The sequence below is a fragment of the Amblyraja radiata genome, chromosome 1, assembly GCF_010909765.2.
Source record: "Amblyraja radiata isolate CabotCenter1 chromosome 1, sAmbRad1.1.pri, whole genome shotgun sequence".
In the NCBI taxonomy this organism is placed as follows: Eukaryota; Metazoa; Chordata; class Chondrichthyes; order Rajiformes; family Rajidae; genus Amblyraja; species Amblyraja radiata.
The window spans coordinates 90,013,918-90,034,050 of record NC_045956.1 but is presented as its reverse complement, the minus strand read 5'-3'; the positions used below and the strand labels follow the sequence as shown (position 1 = coordinate 90,034,050).

The 20,133-nt window shown below is 41.5% G+C and overlaps 2 protein-coding genes across 3 annotated transcripts in view; both read left to right on the top strand.

The window, feature by feature from the left end:
• LOC116976597 (testisin-like) overlaps window positions 1–7,006 on the top strand; it is a 59,178-nt gene extending 52,172 nt beyond the window's left edge. Inside the window, exons 3-6 of one of the 2 annotated variants that reach the window (XM_033026439.1) lie at window positions 1,008–1,176; window positions 3,481–3,740; window positions 4,448–4,584; window positions 6,714–7,006. In XM_033026439.1, the coding sequence (XP_032882330.1) occupies window positions 1,008–1,176; window positions 3,481–3,740; window positions 4,448–4,584; window positions 6,714–6,875 (728 nt within the window). In that variant the 3' untranslated portion in view covers window positions 6,876–7,006. The remainder of the gene's footprint in view (window positions 1–1,007; window positions 1,177–3,480; window positions 3,741–4,447; window positions 4,585–6,713) is intronic. The other variant, XM_033026438.1, reaches the window with a different exon arrangement.
• A 5,320-nt stretch (window positions 7,007–12,326) lies between these two features.
• On the top strand, window positions 12,327–19,560 carry LOC116976580 (testisin-like). Its single transcript, XM_033026437.1, has 6 exons — window positions 12,327–12,545; window positions 13,747–13,812; window positions 14,524–14,692; window positions 16,454–16,713; window positions 17,689–17,825; window positions 18,690–19,560. The coding sequence occupies exons 1-6, from the start codon at window positions 12,398–12,400 to the stop codon at window positions 18,849–18,851; spliced, it is 942 nt and encodes a 313-aa protein (XP_032882328.1). The 5' UTR covers window positions 12,327–12,397; the 3' UTR covers window positions 18,852–19,560.
• The last annotated feature ends 573 nt before the right edge of the window (window positions 19,561–20,133 follow it).

Sequence of the window (20,133 nt, the reverse complement as noted above, 5' to 3'; positions counted from 1 at the left end):
ACAGAGCGCAGAGGATTATTGGGACACAGCTACCAGCCTTGGAGGGCATCTACCACACACGGTGCCTCAGGAAGGCCGTCAGCATCCATAAAGACTCCTCACACCCTTGTAACGGACTGTTCGAACTACTTCCCTCCGGCAGACGTTACAAGGCCTTCTACGCACGAACCTCCACTCAGAAACAGCTTTATTCCCAGAGCTATAGCGGCTCTGAACCGGCCCTGCTGAGTGCCCCCCATCCCCCCTGGACTGTCTCCCTCGGATGGTCACGTCACACAGCTTATTTATTTTACTTTTCTTTTACATCGGTTGGAAGCTGCATACCAAATCTCGTTGCACTGATGTGCAATGACAATAAAATATATTATTATTATTATTATTATTATTATTATTATTATTATTAAAAGGGTTTTGACCCACAACTACACCTATTCTCTTTTCCCAGTGATGTTGCCTGACCGGCTGAGTTACTCCAGCATTTTATGTCTATCTGTGGCATTGAGTTGATCCGCCCAGTTGGTAGATTTTAGATGCTTAAAACATCTCCTGGGGCTTTAATTCATAGAACTTCATAGTTTTAAATTCAAAATTCCAGATTCAATGCACGAATATTGAATACTCGTATTGTGCATTTCATTTTGTGTAGGCTGTTACCGTTACAGAGGCAATACGGGGAGGGAGATGAAACAGAACTGTGGATGAAACCTGAGATGGTACAATACTGTTTACAATTTTTTCACCTGTGCTATTTTCTAAAGGTAATTGGTGATCAGTGCACTTGAAGATGAAAGTCGAGAAGGTTAGGACATAATGGGATATTTTTCAATGTACTGTGGCATGGGGTTTTTTTTTGCAACATCTCATGTAAAGGGATATCTAGGTTTCTTCTGTAGGTCTTTACTTTATTAAATGGACTCCTCAATGCTTTAGCAGTAAAGTTTGGCAGATCAAAGGGAAATTTTGAGAATTTGGCATGTTAACATATATTTTGTTTTTTTCTTTGAAAGGATGTGGTCAACGAAAAACCAGATCTGACAGGATTGTCGGTGGGTCAAGCACGTATGATGGCGAGTGGCCATTTATAGTCAGTTTACAACTCAATCGTCAACACAGCTGTGGAGCAACACTCATCTCCTGTCGATGGATTTTATCAGCTGCCCATTGCTTCAGAAAAGGGTAAATACTAATTACTTCCCATACATTTAAAAATATATATATTGCTTTGGTTTCTGTATTGTTGCTCCTATGAAATTAATATGTTGAAGATAACCTGATCTTGATATGTAATGTAACAACTGTCAATGTAGGATGCTGCAGTCTAAAGGCGAATCAAATTGGTGTTTATTGCAAATATCCTTCAGTTTACTGTAAAATTATCTGTTAATTGGAATTCTATAATTCAACTAAAATTGGCGAAAGTGCAATATCACAACACTTCTTGTTTCAGCATTCTATTCAACTTGTTTCTCCACATACAAACCTGAACGTGTAATAAATATGTTCCATGAGTATAATTATTTATGGTGAAAAGTTACATAATAATCTAGGACGGGGTCGGCAACCTACGGCCCACGAGCCGGATCCGGCCCGTAACCTGAAATTATCCGGCCCGCAGCCGGTTTTTTTCCCCATTTGTTTTCGCGACCTGGGCGCTACAGCCAGTCCCGGGGCACGCAGGTGATCTGGGAACTGCAACTAGTCCCGGGGCATGCAGGCTACCTGGGCGCTACAGTCAGTCCCGGGGCACGCAGGCGATCTGGGAACTGCAGCTAGACCCAGGGACTCGCAGGCGATCTGGGAACTGTGGATTGATAAACAAGTGAAAACGAATTCGAAAAATATCACCAAGTGTCACACTAGTTAGTATGGATTATTACTAATTTATGTATTATTAGTATGTATTATTACTAATTACTAATTTAATTAGTATGTATTATTACCTCCATTTATTAACGATGTTGATAGATGTGGCCCACCATCCACTCACAGACATGGGTACTGGCCCCTATGCAGAACAAGGTTGCCGACCCCTGACCTAGGATATGCTACCTGAATACCAACTGTTTTGCTTTGTGCAGAAGAATGAGTTGCCTAATGAAGAACATGTACGCCTCATAGGGAACTGACCAGTAATTTGGAAACCCCATTGGAGAGAGGGGAGGCTGGAGATGTTGTTACCTAGATTTTCAGAAGGCCTTCGATAAGGTGCCGCACGTCAGGTTGCTAGGATAGATGAGAGCCCATGGTATTGAAGGGAAGGTACCCGCATGGAGTGTGTGTTGGCAGGATGACAGAAGGCAAAGAGTTGCAATAAAAGGTGCTTTTTCAGGCTGGCTGCCTGTGACTAGTGGAGTTCCACAAGGGTCGGTGTTGGGGCCGCTTCTCGTCACATTGTATATTAATGATTTGGATAAGGGGATTGAAGGCTTTGTGGCCAAGTTTGCAGATGATGCAGAGATAGGTAGAGAGGCAGGCAGTGTAGAGGAAGCAAGGACTGCAGAAGGACTTGGACAGGTTAGGAGAGTGGGCAGAGAAGTGGCAGATTAAATTTAGTACAGCAAAATATGGAGTCATGCATTTTGGTAGTAAGAATAAAGGAGTAGATTATTTTCTTAATGGAGAGAGAATCCAGAAATCTGAGGTGCAAAGAGACTTGGAAGTGCTGATGCAGGACTGCCGAAAAGAATACATTGCAAGTTGAATCAGTAGTAAGGAAGGCAAATTCAATGCAAGCATTTATATCAAGAGGACTGGAATTATGCTGCATTTGGAGTACTGTGAGCAAATTTGGGCCGCATATCTGAGGAGGATATCTGAGGTTGGCTCTGGAAAGGGTCCAGAGGAGGCTTAACAAGAATGATTCCAGGAATGAGTAGGTTAGCATATTAGCGTTTGATAGCACTGGGCCTCAACTCGCTGGAGTTTAGAAGGTTGAGTGAGGACCTCATTGAAACATATAAAATAATGAAAGACATAGATAGAGTGGATGTGGAAAGGATGTTTCCACTGGTGGGAGAGTATAGGACCAGAGGTCATCGCCTCAGAATTAAAGAGCGCTCTTTTAAAAAGGAGGTGAGGAGGAAGTTCTTAGTCAGAGGGTAGTTAATCTGTGGAACAGAGGGCTGTGAAGGGCAAGTCTTGATATTTTTAGAGATAGACAAGTTCTTGATTAGAACAGGTGTTAAGTGTTATGGGGTGCGTGCAGGTAATGGGGATTAGGTGGCCGAGATTCGATGGGCCGAATGGCCTAATTCTACTATAACTTGTGAACTGTGATAGAACTGGCACAGCACAAAAGGGCATTAGAAACATGATTGCTAAAACAAAACATTGAACTCCATTTGCTATTATCTGGCTATGAACTGAGGAGAAAAAGTTTCAATAGAGAAGGGGGTGCAGATGAGATATATAGCTGAAATTTGTTTAGTAATTTTTGAAACAATAACTTCAAATTTGTTTCAAATTATCTTTGAATTTTAGACGTGCAGAAAACTGGGTTGCAGTATTTGGAGTCCATTTCTTGGATCAAGCATCAAACAATATCCAGACACGAACAATTAAAACAATAAAGTTTCCTTCTAATGGAACAACTGTCTCTAATTACGATGTTGCCCTACTGGAATTGTCCCAGTCAGTTGAATACACAAACTTTGTCCAACCAGCTTGTCTACCTGCAGCCACGACTCCCATTTTTGGCCAATCATGTACAACGATTGGATGGGGACAAACAAATGAAAATGGTGATGATCAAAATAATACTAAATTTTCTTTTTGCCATTATTACTGTAATTTGGGTCACCCAAAATTGTTTTTTAAATCATTTCTGTTCTGGCTGTGAAGGACGTGTTTAAAATGAGAGTAAGACAATATGGTAGGGATAGTAGATATTTTGGCAAAATATTAAAACTTGGCCATATGACATAGAAACATAGAAAATAGGTGCAGGAGGAGGCCATTCGGCCCTTTGAGCCAGCACCGCCATTCATTGTGATCATGGTTGCTCTTCCCCAATCAATAACCCGTGCCTGCCTTCTCCCCATATACCTTGATTCCACTAGCCCCTAGAGCTCTATCTAACTATCTCTAAATCCATCCAGTGACTTGGCCTCCACTGCCCTCTGTGGCAGGGAATTCCACAAATTCACAACTCTCTGGGTGAAAAAGTTTTTTCTCACCTCAGTCTTAAATGGCCTCCCCTTTATTCTAAGACTGTGGCCCCTGGTTCTGGACTCGCCCAACATTGGGAACGATTTTCCTGCATCTAGCTTGTCCAGTCTTTTTATAATTTGATATGTTTCTGTAAGATGTCCGCTCATCCTTCTAAACTCCAGTGAATACAAGCCTAGTCTTTTCAATCTTTCCTCATATGACAGTCCTGCCATCTGGCATTTGGCATGTATTGCAAATTTTTTGGATTACAAACTAACTTCCTACTGTTCCTTGCCAGTTGGATCGTCAAGTAATGAGCTTTTGAAGACTGAAGTGAATGTTTACAACAACATCCAGTGCCAGAAGAAGATGCCAACTATAACTCCACACATGATTTGTGCAGGGGCACCTGAAGGAGGCAGAGATGCATGTCAGGTATGGAATTGTTTTTGATTAGTTTACTCTTCTTGGGATTATCCTCTTTCTTGGTTGTAACTCTACTTGTTTTATTATATCAATATTATATTGATTTCTCTAACTTCAAGTAAATTTCCTCTCTCTCCATCCGTTGCACACCTTAGTCGCACCAGCTTCTCGTTTTCACCCAACAAACCGCTAACAATGGCATATAACCATATAACAATTACAGCACGGAAACAGGCCATCTTGGCCCTACAAGTCCGTGCCGAACAACTTTTTTCCCTTAGTCTCACCTGCCTGCACTCATACCATAACCCTCCATTCCCTTCTCATCCATATGCCTATCCAATTTATTTTTAAATTATACCAATGAACCTGCCGCCACCACTTCCACTGGAAGCTCATTCCCCACCGCTACCACTCTCTGAGTAAAGAAGTTCCCCCTCATGTTACCCCGAAACTTCTGTCCCTTAATTCTGAAGTCATGTCCTCTTGTTTGAATCTTCCCTATTCTCAAAGGGAAAAGCTTGTCCACATCAACTCTGTCTATCCCTCTCATCATTTTAAAGACCTCTATCAAGTCCCCCCTTAACCTTCTGCGCTCCAGAGAATAAAGACCTAACTTATTCAACCTATCTCTGTAACTTAGTTGTTGAAACCCAGACAACATTCTAGTAAATCTCCTCTGTACTCTCTCTATTTTGTTGACATCCTTCCTATAATTGGGCGACCAAAATTGTACACCATACTCCAGATTTGGTCTCACCAATGCCTTGTACAATTTTAACATTACATCCCAGCTTCTATACTCAATGCTCTGATTTATAAAGGCTAGCATACCAAAAGCTTTCTTTACCACCCTATCTATATGAGATTCCACCTTCAAGGAACTATGCACGGTTATTCCCAGATCCCTCTGTTCAACTGTATTCTTCTATTCCCTACCATTTACCATGTACGTCCTATTTTGATTTGTCCTGCCAAGGTGTAGCACCTCACATTTATCAGCATTAAACTCCATCTGCCATCTTTCAGCCCATTTTTCCAAATGGCCTTAATCACTCTGTAGACTTTGGAAATCCTCTTCATTATCCACAACACCCCTTATCTTGGTATCATCTGCATACTTACTAATCCAATTTACCACACCTTCATCCAGATCATTGATGTACATGACAAACAACAAAGGACCCAACACCGATCCCTGAGGCACCCCACTAGTCACCTGCCTCCAACCCGACAAACAGCCATCCACCATTACCCTCTGGCTTCTCCCATTCAGCCACTGTTGAATCCATCTTGCTATTCCTGCATTTATACCCAACAGTTGAACCTTCTTAACCAACCTTCCATGAGGAACCTTGTCAAAGGCCTTACTAAAGTCCATATAGACAACATCCACTGCTTTACCCTCGTCAATTTCCCTAGTAACCTCTTCAAGAAATTCAAGAAATGTTTCATTTATCATCATTACTTTTCCGCACATCTTTCATTCATTGTTCTTTATCTCTCTACATCATCGTCCACATCACTCCTTTCCCTTTTCCCTAGGCTGAAGAAGGGTCTCAACCCAAAATGTCACCCATTCCTTCTCTCCAGAGATGCTGCCTGTTCTGATGAGTTACTCCAGCTTTTTGTGTCCATCTTTGGTTTAAACCAGAGTTTAGCAGTTCCTTCCTACATAATTGTTTTTCTGGCCTTTATTCAAGAAGACTAGAATAAGTGACTCTTTCTTTAACTTCCTATTCTGAGAATACAGGGTAATTTATCCTTAAATATTGCAAATCAACTAAACCTACTATTCGGAAACTAGTTGCTCCATCACTACATTTCAATAAAAGTACACTTCTAAATGTTGATTGGAATGGAATGAACCTCCCTTGATGTAATAACCTTTGAAAATAAAACAGGAAATGGAGGCATGCAATAATTTTCTCCACTCCTGACTCTCCCTGCTGTTAAAACATCCAAAGGCAGATAGACAAACTGAAGTGCACAAACAGAAACATTGCTGGAAAAAACTCCGCAGGTAGGGAGCATCTGTGGAAAGAAATAATAACTTTGGGCAGCAACATGATGACCTCCTGAGTACCACAGGTGGTAAACTAACAAAAATAAAGCCTTGCTTTGTTTTTTCTCCCCAGGGTGATTCTGGAGGACCATTGCTGTGCCAAGATGAGAATTCTCATGCGTGGATAGTTGCAGGAGTTGTTTCCTCTGGAGTAGGCTGTGGAAGACCTGAACATCCAGGAATATATACACAGACAGCAGCTGTTCAGGAATGGATCAAGGATGTAATACAATAACGAGTGCTGCTGGCAGCCTAACGTGACCATCATTGATTTTGACTGTTGCTAATGACTGGGGTAGCACTCGGCTACAGCACTGTTGTGAACTGCTTCATGCTACATTGAAGTTGGAACTGCTTCATGCTACATTGGAATGTAAAAAATGTTGCTTTGTAAATGGACCAGATTGTAAAGAATCTCATTTTGAGGAACTGGATTTTAAACTATCCAGCCTTGTATTCAACCTGTTATAACATAATCTTGTGTATTCTCACTTTGGTATTGTTTTTAATAATATTGCTATGCATCACATCAGTTGCTTAAATTAACCTCCTTAGAACGCTGACATTATCTTAAAATGCAAGTTTGGATTATTAATGTTATTTTAATATTTTGGAACTCGTGAGCTAATTTCCCATTGCAAGTGGTGGAATTTTGTATGTTACAGTGTGACTACTTGTAAATTATACTGTATTTAATGACAATGTAAGATAAATTGTTTGCAATAAAATGTTTTCGTTTAATTTCCTCTTTGTGTGGAAGTTGTCTTTAATAAAGCTTTGTAAATGGAGAAGGGAGAGCAGTGATGTACTGTATGTTTAACAATACACCACTACAGAAATGTTGTAACATTTATCCATGAAAAGTAAGAGTGGGTCAAGATAGACACAGAAAGCTGGCGTAACTCAGAGGGACAGGCAGCATCTCTGGAGAGAGGTGACACACTAATGCCCCTGTCACACTTAGGAAACCTGAACGGAAACCTCTGGAGACTTTGCGCCCCACCCAAGGTTTCCGTGCGGTTCCTGGAGGTTTTTGTCAGTCTCCCTACCCGCTTCCATTACCTGCAACTTCCAGCAAACACCTGCAACCTCCGGGAACCGCACAGAAACCTTGGGTGGGGCGCAAAGTCTCCAGAGGTTTCCGTTCAGGTTTCCTAAGTGGGACAGGGGCATTACCCTCAAACAGAGCACTCTCACCTCAGTATGCAGCCTCTCCCAAAACAACCGCTCCCAAATGCCCACTACGCTAGTGCCACCTATTGGAGCAGACATTCCTGAACACGAACGGTTACTTTATAAACCTCCCGCAATGCTCCTCCTCTCAGCTATTCGCTTGCTGCCGAAACTACGGTATCGATGCCAAATCTCAACAGAGCAATCCGTCTGACTCACCCTCTTGTTTCAATGTGGCCTAACAGCTTATTCTCTCTTGCATATCCATCAATACCCTTTTGATTTCTTTGCCACTTACTTACTGTAATGTGCGGCGTACACCGCCCAATGCGTCGTATTCTGACTTCTGAGTACATTGCCTTTCCTTTTTTGTAAATGGGTCTAAATCCTGAAACAGTGCCGGGGGATTACCTGCATCAAATGAACTGGAGCAGTTCAAGAATAAAGCACCTTATCACACTCTCAATGGAATTGGGAATTGCTGACTAAAGGTGGTCTCAGCAGAACCATTGATATATCATAAAAAATAAAGAAAAATCTCACAGGCAAAAGTCATGTCGCAGGGTCTCGTCCCAAATCATTGACCATTCCAAATCATCGACCATGAAGAGGAAAAGATTGGTGAATACAAATGTAGGTCCCTTCCTGTCAGAAACAGGTGATTTTATAATGGGAAACAAGGAAATAGCAGACCAGTTAAATGAGTACCTTAATTCTGTTTTCACTAAGGAAGACACAAACAATCCCCCAGAAATACTAGGGGGCCGAGGATCTAGTGGGAGGGAGGAACTGAAGAAAATCCATATTAGTCAGGAAATGGTGTTAGGTAAACTGTTGAGACTGAAGGCAGATAAATCCCCAGGGCCTGATGGTCTACATCCCAGAGTACTCAAGGAGGTGGCCCTAAAAATCGTGGATGCATAGGTGATCATTTTCCAATGTTCTCTCGACCCTGGATCAGTTCCTGTGGACTGGAGGGTAGCCAATGTAACTCCACTTTTTAAGAAAGGAGGGAGCGAGAAAACAGGGAATTATAGACCATTTACCCTTACATTGGCAGTGGGGAAGATGCTTGTCGAATTATTAAAGATGTAATAGCAGCTCATGTGGAAAGCAGTGACAGGATCGGTCAAAGTCAGCATGGATCTATGAAAGGGAAATCATGCTTGACTAATATTCTGGATTTTCTTGAGGATGTAACAAGCAGAATGGATAAGGAAGAGCCAGTGCATGTGGTGTATCTGGCCTTACAGAAAGCCTTTGACAAGGTCCCACACAAGAGATTAGTGTGCAAATTTAGAGCATATGGTATTGGGGGTAGGGTATTGACATGGATAGAGAACTGGTTGGCAGACAGGAAGCAAAGAATAGGAATTAACGGGTCCTTTTCAGAATGTCAGTTGGTGACTGGTGGGGTGCTGCAAGGCTCAGTGCTGGGACTCCAGTTATTTACAATTATATATTCTCGATTATACAAGGGAATTAAATGTAACATCTCCAAGTTTGTGGATGACACAAAGCTGGGTGGCAATATGAGCTGCGAGGAGGATGCTATGTGGCTGCTTGATGACTTGGATAGGTTGGGTTAATGGGCAGATGCATGGCAGATGCAGTAAAATGTGGATAAATGTGAGGTAATTCACTTTGGTGGCAAGAACAAGAAGGCAGATTATTATCTGAATGGTTAAGAAAGAACTGCAGATGCTGGAAAAATCGAAGGTAGACAAAAATGCTGGAGAAACTCAGTGGGTAGGGCAGCATCTACGGAGAAAAGGAATAGGCGACGTTTCGGGTCGAGACCCTTCTTCATCTGAATGGTGTCAGATTAGGAAAAGGGGGGGGGGGTGCAACGAGACCTGGATGTGCTTGTACATCAGTCACTAAAAGTAAGCATGCAGGTGCAGCAGGCAGTGAAGAAAGCTAATGGCATGTTGGCCTTCATTGGGAATGGATTTGAGTATAGGAGAAAGGAGGACCTACTGCAGTTGTACAGGGCCTTGGTGAGACCGCAACTGAAGTATTGTAAGCAGTTTTGGTCTCCTAATTTGACGAAGAACATGCTTGCTATTGGGGGGTGCAGCGTAGGTTCTCCAGATTAATTCCTGGGATGGTGGGACTGACTTATGAAAGAATGGGTCGGCCGGGCTTGTATTCACTGGAGCTTGGAAGGATGACAGGAGATCTTATAGAAACATAATATTCTTGAGGGATTGGACAGGCTAGATGTAGGAAAAATATTCCCATGTTGGAGGATTCCAGAACCAGGGATCACAGTTTAAGAATAAGTGGTAGGCCATTTAGGACTGAGATGAGGAAAAACTTTTTCACCCAGAGAGTCGTGAATCTGTGGAATTCTCGGCCACAGAAAGCAGTGGAGGCCAATTCACTGGATGTTTTCAAGAGAGTTAGATTTAGCTCTCAGGGTTAATGGAATCAAGGGATATGGGGAAAAAGCAGGAAAGGTGTACTGATTTTGGATGATCAGCCATGATCATATTGAATGGGCTCGAAGGGCCTAATGGCCTACTCCTGCACCTATTTTCTATGTTTCTATTTTTCTATGCCTCACCAGATGCTCCCTGACCTCCCCAATTCTACCAGCAGTTTATATTTTGCTCCAGATTCTAGCACCTGCAGTCTTTTATAGGGACGACAGATGGCACAATGGGCTAAGTGTTCGGCTGGCAACCGGAAGGTAGCCGGTTCGAATCCCGCTTGGAGTGCATACTGTCGTTGTGTCCTTGGGCAAGACACTTCACCCACCTTTGCCTGTGTGTGAATGTGTGTGAGTGATTGGTGGTGGTCGGAGGGGCCGTAGGTGCAGAATGGCAGCCACGCTTCCGTCAGTCTGCCCCAGGGCAGCTGTGGCTACAGAAGTAGCTTACCACCACCGAGTGTGACTGAGGAGTGAATGAATAATGCGATGTAAAGCGCCTTGAGTATTAGAAAGGCGCTATATAAATCCCATCCATTATTATTATTATTATTTTCTGACAATGTTAATTGCTATTCTGGAATCAAAAATAAATGCATGTCAACTTCTTGTTGTCAACATTAATTGCTTTGCTGGTAAAATATAAATGCAAGTCAACTTTGATTGGGTAATTAACTGTCCTACTTTTGAATGTTTCCAGTAAACCATTCAAAGTATTTTGTTTGTCATATTTTCTCCATGACTCAATGACATTACTGTCACATGTGAGTGAAATGCCCAAGGGTTGATTCCACGAGACTGAAAAACTAAATGTAGGTCGACACTATTTTATAATGTTGAAAAAGTCCTGTTTTTTTAATGAAATATTAGTTAAGAATTGCACAATCAAATTTAGAGTGCAACAGCTCTGTTCACTCTTAATTCTGGATCAACAGCAGTCAATCCATCGCCATCACTAGGACAGATTATCTGTCACTTTGCATCTTCCAGGGCTTTTCTGTGTTCTCTGTAATATCAACATTTTAAAATAACTTCTTCTTTGGATGTACAAGGCATGGTGCTGTCCTGAGGTTACAAAACCTGCTTGAAAAGTAGTATATTTCATCTTTGTTTAGCTGGTCTGATTATAGCAGCTGGAAATGGTCTCCTGAGACCAATGAAGACTGAGGCAGGAATTAATGGGGCACTTTATAATTATCCGAAGTACTGGCAGAGCGAATAAAGTACAATTATTTCCACTGCCAGGAGAGTTAATAACCCATGGAGGAAGATAATGGTGTACAGAACTGGGGAGGAGATCCTATTTTATGTTGGCCTTTCACAATTGCGTGGATAGCGAAATAGATTGAATGGTTCATTTCTAAGCTGGATTGAGAGGATTACAATGCTAGGAGCTTGATATAAATTAAGCATCAGGCTGATATGTTTGTAATCGCAGAATCATATCGTCTAGACAACTAGTCAGACTCACGTTTGCACATCTAAAAATAATGGGGTGCTGTTCTGGAGAAGCAAAAATACAGGACTACATGCGTATTAACTAGCAAAACACAAGCAAACAGGAAACAAAGGTCAGAACTATTAGGCTTCTGAAACATTGAAGTTTAGGAAAATGAGCCAAGTTCCCAATTCATCGTTGCTGTTTATTCCGCAGAGAGAATATTACACGGGGTATTTGTCTCTTGTCTCATTCTGTAATTCATTTACTTTATGGAGTCTTTATTTGCAACCAATGACTTCTCAGAGCAACATTTTTTCACAATCCTTTGCAGAACCAGATTGGTGATTTCCACCTTCCATTCAGATATTGTCAATGCCTATGGTTTCCCAATATTCACGGAGAATTTCACAGCCTATAAAACATCCTTGTATTTGGCAACATTTAAACCATTGGTTCTGAAAAAAACTGTGCATTCCATTCTCAGATGGTTTGTTATAGCCTTCCGACTTCCACAGCCTTTGATCCCGAGGTCCATCCCTGGAAGGAACGCCTTGAAGTTATAAATCTCCACTTCATCTGAGGCCTGGAGGCACCTGATGCCACTCCCTCCTCTCCATAAATACCGGCGGGTTGACGTGTTACCTTCACTGTTGTTGCCAGTAGAGGTTCACATCGGATTCACTCCAGTGGCTGCTCGTTTGTTCTCGCTATGAAAATGACCAGCGCGAATGTGGAAGCGGCGAAGACCGAGGAGGCCAGGACTCGGTTACCGACCTCCAGAGCGTTTAAGATACTGGCAATAGTTTCAGTCTCGCTGTTCGTTTTAATAATTGCAGCGCTGGTCGCTTTTATGTTGGGTGAGTAATTTGCATTTGTAATGCTGATTACAGGCGTATTTTTAACCAATTTTGGTTTTAATTTCTAAGTCTTTCCTAACTGACGGCAATCATTTTGATGATCGATATGTTTAAATATTCCAAAGGCCATTTCTGTCCGAAAAATCAAACATTAAGTTCATTTTAGCCGTTTTGATGGGGGGTTTACTGATGTTGTGAATCTTCCCGCGCTAGCATTTCCCAAAGTCTACTGGTGCGTTTACTAAATACCACATTTTAATGGCCCCACGTTGGATTTATGGTGGAGTTGAATGTCATTCGTCGTGTTTTTCACCCCACGTTTGATTTCATTCCGTTGCAAATCCTGAGATACTGAGATGCTGATATGCAGTTTCTACTCTAACTACTGCCCTCTTTACACGGACATTGAGCTGAAAGAACATCAATTTGGTATAAACTGGCTTAGCGTTTGTGTAACGTGACCAGCCACATTCTGAATATGTGAATAGGTGAAGAAGCACGAACTGTGTGAACTTGCACTTGCACTTGCACGATGTTTTCTCGTTTTTAACTGGAATAAAAACTGCAGGTATACCACTGAGCTTGATAGAAATGATGCACGGAGATCACCTGTGAGTGAGACCCGCTTCGAATTTTTAAACCATTGCATACAATATAGTTAGAATGATTGGGTTTTGGCCAACAAGTACTAAAAATGATCTACCGATGACGCCCAGCCTCGCCGCTTCAACGGTTACTCGGACTTCCTCCCCATCGCCGATTCCTCCCTTCTTAAACACTAAAAATGATGTTATTACCAGAAACCCCAAATCTGGTAAATAGGAATGAAGAAAAAAAGTTGTTTCAAATAGTCCTCTGAATACTTGTTTAAAATTCCATATTCCTTTTGGTGGGAGCTTTTGGAATACTGGAAAATTGAATACTTCCTTGTTTTGGGAAAACATGTCTTAACTCTTGCTTTTGAAGAGGTTTTAAATGCAGCTCTGCCAGGAATTTTCTTGTTACAAAAGTTTGGATTTCTGGGATTGGGAGAAAACAGCCAGGTCCTTGTGTCTTTGGGATAATGTTAAACCCGAGTAAATGCCTGTTAGAACAACTTGCAGTCGAAGTTGAGATCCATTCATTTGTAAGATTTTTATGAAAGCCTTTAAGATTACTTGGCTATATATATAATAGCTGTGCAAAATGTTTTGTATTTCAGTCTTTTACCTCCCTCACACGTGCACGGACAGTGAAGCTTGCAGAAGATCTGAATATACAGCCTGTGGTAAGTTGTAATAGTATAGAGATACAACATGAAAATGGGTGCTTTAATTCTCTGAACCCTCACTGACCATTGGCGACCAATTTCTGGGCTAGCTCTGTACTGAACTATTATTGTCCGCATATTCCCATCAATTCCTCCACAGATTCTACTTCGTGCCTACATTTTCGCAATGCTCAAAATCCTCACATTCTTGAATTGCGGAATAAAGTAGAGGACATAGATGAAATCCATGTGATCACAGAGACTGTGTGCGTGTGTGTGTGTGTGAGCGCTCTAAATGGGAGAGGATTGATTTGATTTTGTGCAAGCTGTTACCAGTGCAACAATTTGGCACATTATTTTATATGGGGATGGGAGGGAGAGGGGGCAGAGTGGAAGACAGGCAGGGAGAGAAACAGAATTATGGATGAAACCTGAGATGGGAGAATACAGTTTGCTATTATTTTCACTGTTTTATTTTCTAAGAAATGATGACTAAGGTCATTGGTGATCAGTGGAAGATGAAAGTCTAGGTTAGGACATAATGGGATATTTTTAAATGTTTCCTTTGGCATAGGTTTTGAGTAACATCTTGTGTAAAGGGACTAGATGGCTTCAGTTAGCACTTCATAACATTAATGGCCTCAAAGCTTGCATTTAAAATTTTTGCAGATCAAGGGGAAATTTTGAGGGTTTGGCATATTAACATATTATTTACTTTTTATTTGAAAGGATGTGGCCAACGGAAAACCCGATCTGACAGGATTGTCGGTGGGTCAAGCACCGATGATGGCGAGTGGCCTTTTATTGTCAGTTTACAGTTGAGCAATAGCCACAGATGTGCAGCAACACTCATCTCCTGTCGATGGATTTTATCTGCTGCCCATTGCGTCAGGAACAGGTAAATACCATTTCCTTCATCGATAGCTTAAAAAAAATATTGGTTTTGTTTCTCTATTGCTGCTCCCCTGTGATTAATATCTTGAAGATAACCTGATCCTGATATGTAATATAACACATGTAAATGTAGTTTGCTACATTCTAAAGGCTAGTCAAATTGATGTTTGTTGTTAATGTCCTTCAGTTCACTGTGAAATGATCTGTTAATTGGAAGTCTGTAATATCAACTTCTACATTTGGCAATTGTGCAATATCACAACACGTCTGTGATTCCTCTATGTGGCTTGCTTAAGCATTCTATTCAACTTGTTTCTTCAGGTAGAATCCTGAACGCTGATTAACTATTTTCCATGAGGATGATTATTTATGGTGAATAGTTAAGCATCTAGGATATGCTACCTGAACACCAATTGTTTTACTTTGTGCAGAAGAATTGTTGTTGTTCGTCCTTCGTAGTCGAAGAAGACCATTACTTCAATGTTTTGTTTGTGGGTCCGGAGGTGACTGGTGGGACCGGTCCGGGCCCGGAAGGCTCGCTTGCATATGGGACACAGTTGAGTGGGTGCTGCAGTAGAAGTTGAAGTGGCTCGAGCCTTGCGCATGGCGTTTTTTCTCTGAGCTTCTGCAGTGCGCTTCTTCTCAGCTGCATGCGCTCCTGTGGTGATCTTGCTTCACCCAGTTGGGCGGTACGGGTCCTGAAGTCATGACTTGTGCTTGACTTGGATTAAAGTGAGGGAGAGTTGCGCAAATCGTCAGCCTCACTCTCTCATCCTGGCTTATCTGTTCCAGTGGCAAGATGTAGGCAAGACAGCTGGCGATAGGGCAGGATGCAGTGGATGGCCACCAGTGTTCTACATGAACATTGTGCCCTAATTGCAGTCCACGAAGCTTTGCTGGGTTCACCTTCCTACCCGTTGGACCGCCAAGTGGTGGTCTCCTCCGCATATTCCGGAGCTATATGGAGGATGCCTGTGTGTGACTTTGTTTAACGTGGGGAGACTGGTGCACAGGCAGCCACCCCACGGTCCTTGACAGATCTGGGTCAGGATCTGGTGACATGGAGTCCAAGATGACCAGAGACCCTTTTCTGCTGCAGCCTTCATCCACCTAACCAGCCGTTGTGACGCTCCACTAATATCAGCCATTGTCCTCTGCCTGTTCCACTGTTGAGGTCTTGGTTGGATTGCTCTTTGCCCCCTCGATCTTACCACCACGGGTGGCCCTATCAGTAGCATAGCTCCAGATGGCATTGCTCTCAGGATATCAGGTCCACACAAGCTTCTCCACCATGACAAGGTGACAATCCAAGAATTAGTTGCCCAATGAAGACCATGTACACCTCATGGGGAACTGACCAGTAATTTGGATAGAACTGGCACAGCTTAAATGGGCATTAGAAACAGGATGTGCCAAAGCAAAAGAGGTTGAGATCATTGTTTTAACGCTGGATAGTGTGACGTTTGAGGAACCATTACTACTGCTCATTAGAATATTAACAACTACTGTATTAATTTTACAATAAGCAGTTCTTAAATGTGATTATGCTTTATTTGTCAACATGTCCAGTGAACATTTAGTGTCAAAGAAACTTGAATATGGATGAACATTTGACACAATTTTCTTTAATCTGGCTCTGTAACTGGGGAAAGGTTAAATCAACGGGGGGGGGGGGTGGGGGGGGGGGGGGAATACAGACAAAAAATGTTTAATAATTTTTGCATGAATAAGTTCAAACTTGTTTCAATTTATCTTTGAATTCTAGTAGCGCAGAGTACTGGGAAGCTGTTTTTGGACTCCATTTCTTGAATCGGCCAACAAAGGATATCCAGAGACAAAAAATAAAAAAAATAGAGATTCATCCTGATGCATCAACTAACTTTAATTACGATGTTGCCCTACTGGAGTTGTCCGAGCCAGTTGAATACACAGACTTTATCCAACCAGCTTGTCTACCTGCAGCATCGACTTCCATTTCTGGTCAAATATGTACAACAATTGGATGGGGCCAAACAAGTGAAAATGGTAATGATCAAAATTATGCAAAATTTGTCCTCTTGCCATTTTGGGTCACCCAAAATTGTTTTTTGTTTTTTAAATAATCTCTGTTCCGGCAATGTAAGTCTTGTGTTTAAAATGAGAGCAAGATAATTTAGAAGGGATAACAGTTATTTGGGCAAAATATTAAAAAAAACTTTCTGGCTAAATATGTCAGACCTATTTTATTTAGAAACATGGAAACATAGAAAATAGGTGCAGGAGTAGGCCATTCGGCCCTTCGAGCCTGCACCGCCATTCAATAGGATCATGGCTGATCATCCCTCAGTATCCTGTATGTGCCTTCTCTCCATACCTCCTGATACCTTTAGCCACTTTAACTCCCTCTTAAATATAGCCAATGAACTGGCCTCAACTACCTTCTGTGGCAAAGATTCACCGCTCTCTGTGGGAATTTTTTTTTTCTCATCTCGGTCCTAAAATAATTCCCCCTTATCCTTAAACTGTGACCCCTTGTTCTGGACTTCCCCAACATCGGGAACAATCTTCCTGCATCTAGCCTGTCCAACCCCTTAAGAATTTTGTAAGTTTCTATAAGATCCCCCTTCAATCTTCTAAATTCTAGTGAGTACAAGTCGAGTCTATCCAGTCTTTCTTCATATGAAAGTCCTAACATCCCAGGAATTAGTCTGGTGAACCTTCTCTGTACTCCCTTTATGGCAAGAATGTCTTTCCTCAGATTAGGAGACCAAAACTGTACGCAATACTCCAGGTGTGGTCTCACCAAGACCCTGTACAACTGCAGTAGAACCTCCCTGCTCCTATACTCAAATCCTTTTGCTATGAATGCCAACATAAAGGTCAATCGATTTGTGTAGCCATTTATCTGGTGTGATCTTTTGTAATGTGGCAACAGTACAATCATAAAGGGGCTGGAATGACACTTGGCACGTATTGTAACTGTCTTGGATTACAAACTAACTTCCTACTGTTCCTTGACAGCTGGATCGTCAAGTAATGAGCTTTTGAAGACTGAAGTGAATGTATTCACCAACACCCAGTGCCAGAAGAAGATGCCAACTATAACTACACACATGATTTGTGCAGGGGCACCTGAAGGAGGCAGAGATGCATGTCTGGTATGGAATTGTTTTGATTAGTTTACTCTTCTTGGGATGATCCACTTTCTTCTTTCTTGGATGTAACTCTACTTGGCAAGAAATGGAGCTGGATACTGATGGGTGTTGGAATTCTGGTTAAGTTGTTAAAGTGGGTGGAGGATCTGAATGTTTGGCTGTGTGTGGTGTTGGAGGTAGATCTAGTGATGGAAATCATGCATTGTTCGTTACAAGCTCCTTTCCTGTATGTTAACTACATTTGTGGCAGTGTTTTTAATTATACACTGGGATGATGCATGGCACCTTCAGTCTAAATTCCTCACCAGTGAGGAGATGTTAACAAGCCCTATTGCGCATGCAGGAATAAATTGGTGATCATTAAGTGGAGCCAAGAATTGAAACTGGCTATTGTTTTTCTGGGATTTATGCAACAAAAAAAAAAAGTGAATCTTTCTTTAACTTGCTATTCTGCCCTTAAATATGGCAAATTAATGAATCCCACTATCAGCCTATTCAGAAACTAGTTGCCCCATCACTACATTTCAATAACTGTACACATCCAAAATGTTGGTTGGAATGGCCGGAGTCTTCTCCCCTGATGTAATAATCTTTGAAAATAAAACAGGAAATGGAGGCATATAACATTCATTTTCTCCAATCCTGACTCTCCCTGCTGTTAAAACAGCATTGCAGCAACCAAGGGCAGATGAACACAATGTATTTCACAAGTAGAAACAATTCTGGAAAGATCTCAGCAGGTTAGGAGTATCTGTGGAAAGAAACAATCATTTTGTGGTTTGAACCTGATGTGTCAGACTAGTTGCAGCAACATAACGACCCCCCTGACTGCCACAGGTTGTAAACTTGTTTTTCTTTTCTCCCCAGGGTGATTCTGGAGGACCATTGCTGTGCCAAGATAAGAATTCTGGTGCATGGATAGTTGCAGGAGTTGTTTCCGCTGGAGTAGGCTGTGGAAGACCTGACCATCCAGGCTTATATACAGAGACAGCAGCTGTTCACAAATGGATACAGGATGTAATACAATAACGAGTGCTGCTGGCAGCCTAACTTGTGACAATCATTGTCTTTGGCTGTTGCTGTTACTGGGGTAGCACTCGGCTGCAGCACTACAGAACTGCTTCATGCTACATTGGAGTTTGAATGTAAAACATCTTGCTTTTAAAAGCTTTATCATGGTCTTAGACCAGATTGTAACAATACTCATTTTGAGAAACTGGATTTTAAACTGTCCAGCTTTGTATTCATGTTTAAGGAAAGAACTACAGATGCTGGTTAAATCAAAGGTGGACACAAAATGCTGGAGCATCTATGCATAGAAGGAATTGGTGACGTTTCGGGTCTAGACCCTTCAGAAGGGTCTAGACCCGAAACTTCGCCAATTCCTTCTCTCTATAAATGTTTCCTCACCTGCTGAGTTATTCCAGCATTTTGTGTCCACCTTTGTATTCAACTGGTTTTAGCATAGTGCTGTTGTGTGCTCACTTTTCTATTTGTGTTAGTAATATTGCTGTGCATTAAATCAGTTGCTTAAATTAACCTTCTTGGAACTCTGACATGTTAAAATGCAAGTTTGGATTGTTAATGCTGTTCTAATATTTTGGAACTCACAAGCTAATTTCCCATCACAAGTGGTGGAATTTTGTATGTTACAATGTAACTACTTGTAAATTAAACTGTATTTGTTGACATAATGAAAGATAAATTGTTCACAATAAAATGTATACAGTGAATTTCCTATTTGAGTGGAAGTCTTTAATAAAGCTTTGTAAATGGAGAAGGGAGAGCAGTGATGTGTGTTTAACAATACACTATTGCAGTAATCTTGTAGCCTTTATCCACAAGAAAGCAAGAGTGGATCATTCAGACACCTAACCTACTCAACCTTTCACTAAGATCACAACTGATCATTTACCTTGGTGCTAATTTCCTTACCAAATTACAGAATATTGTCATTTATTTTGAAAATCTCTTTCCAAAATATGTCTATTTTTACTGTGCACCTCGGTTAATGTATCAAAACATTACTAGTAAAAAAATTATAATTCTTCACTCGAAGGGAGTGTGAGGTAAAAAACCTACATTTGTAAAATATTAAAAGCAATGAATTGCCACCTTAATGTAGGAAAGTCAGCAGATAATCTGTGCACAAGAAGATACCATTCTATCAAAGAAAGGTTTCTGTGCTTTGAAATGTTGAGTAGTGGTCTCCACATAAATTGGGAGGGCAGAGAGAAAAGTGAAGGAAGCCCTGTGCAAAATAACATGCAATTCTTTTTCAAGTTCAAGTTTACATTTATTGTCACATGCA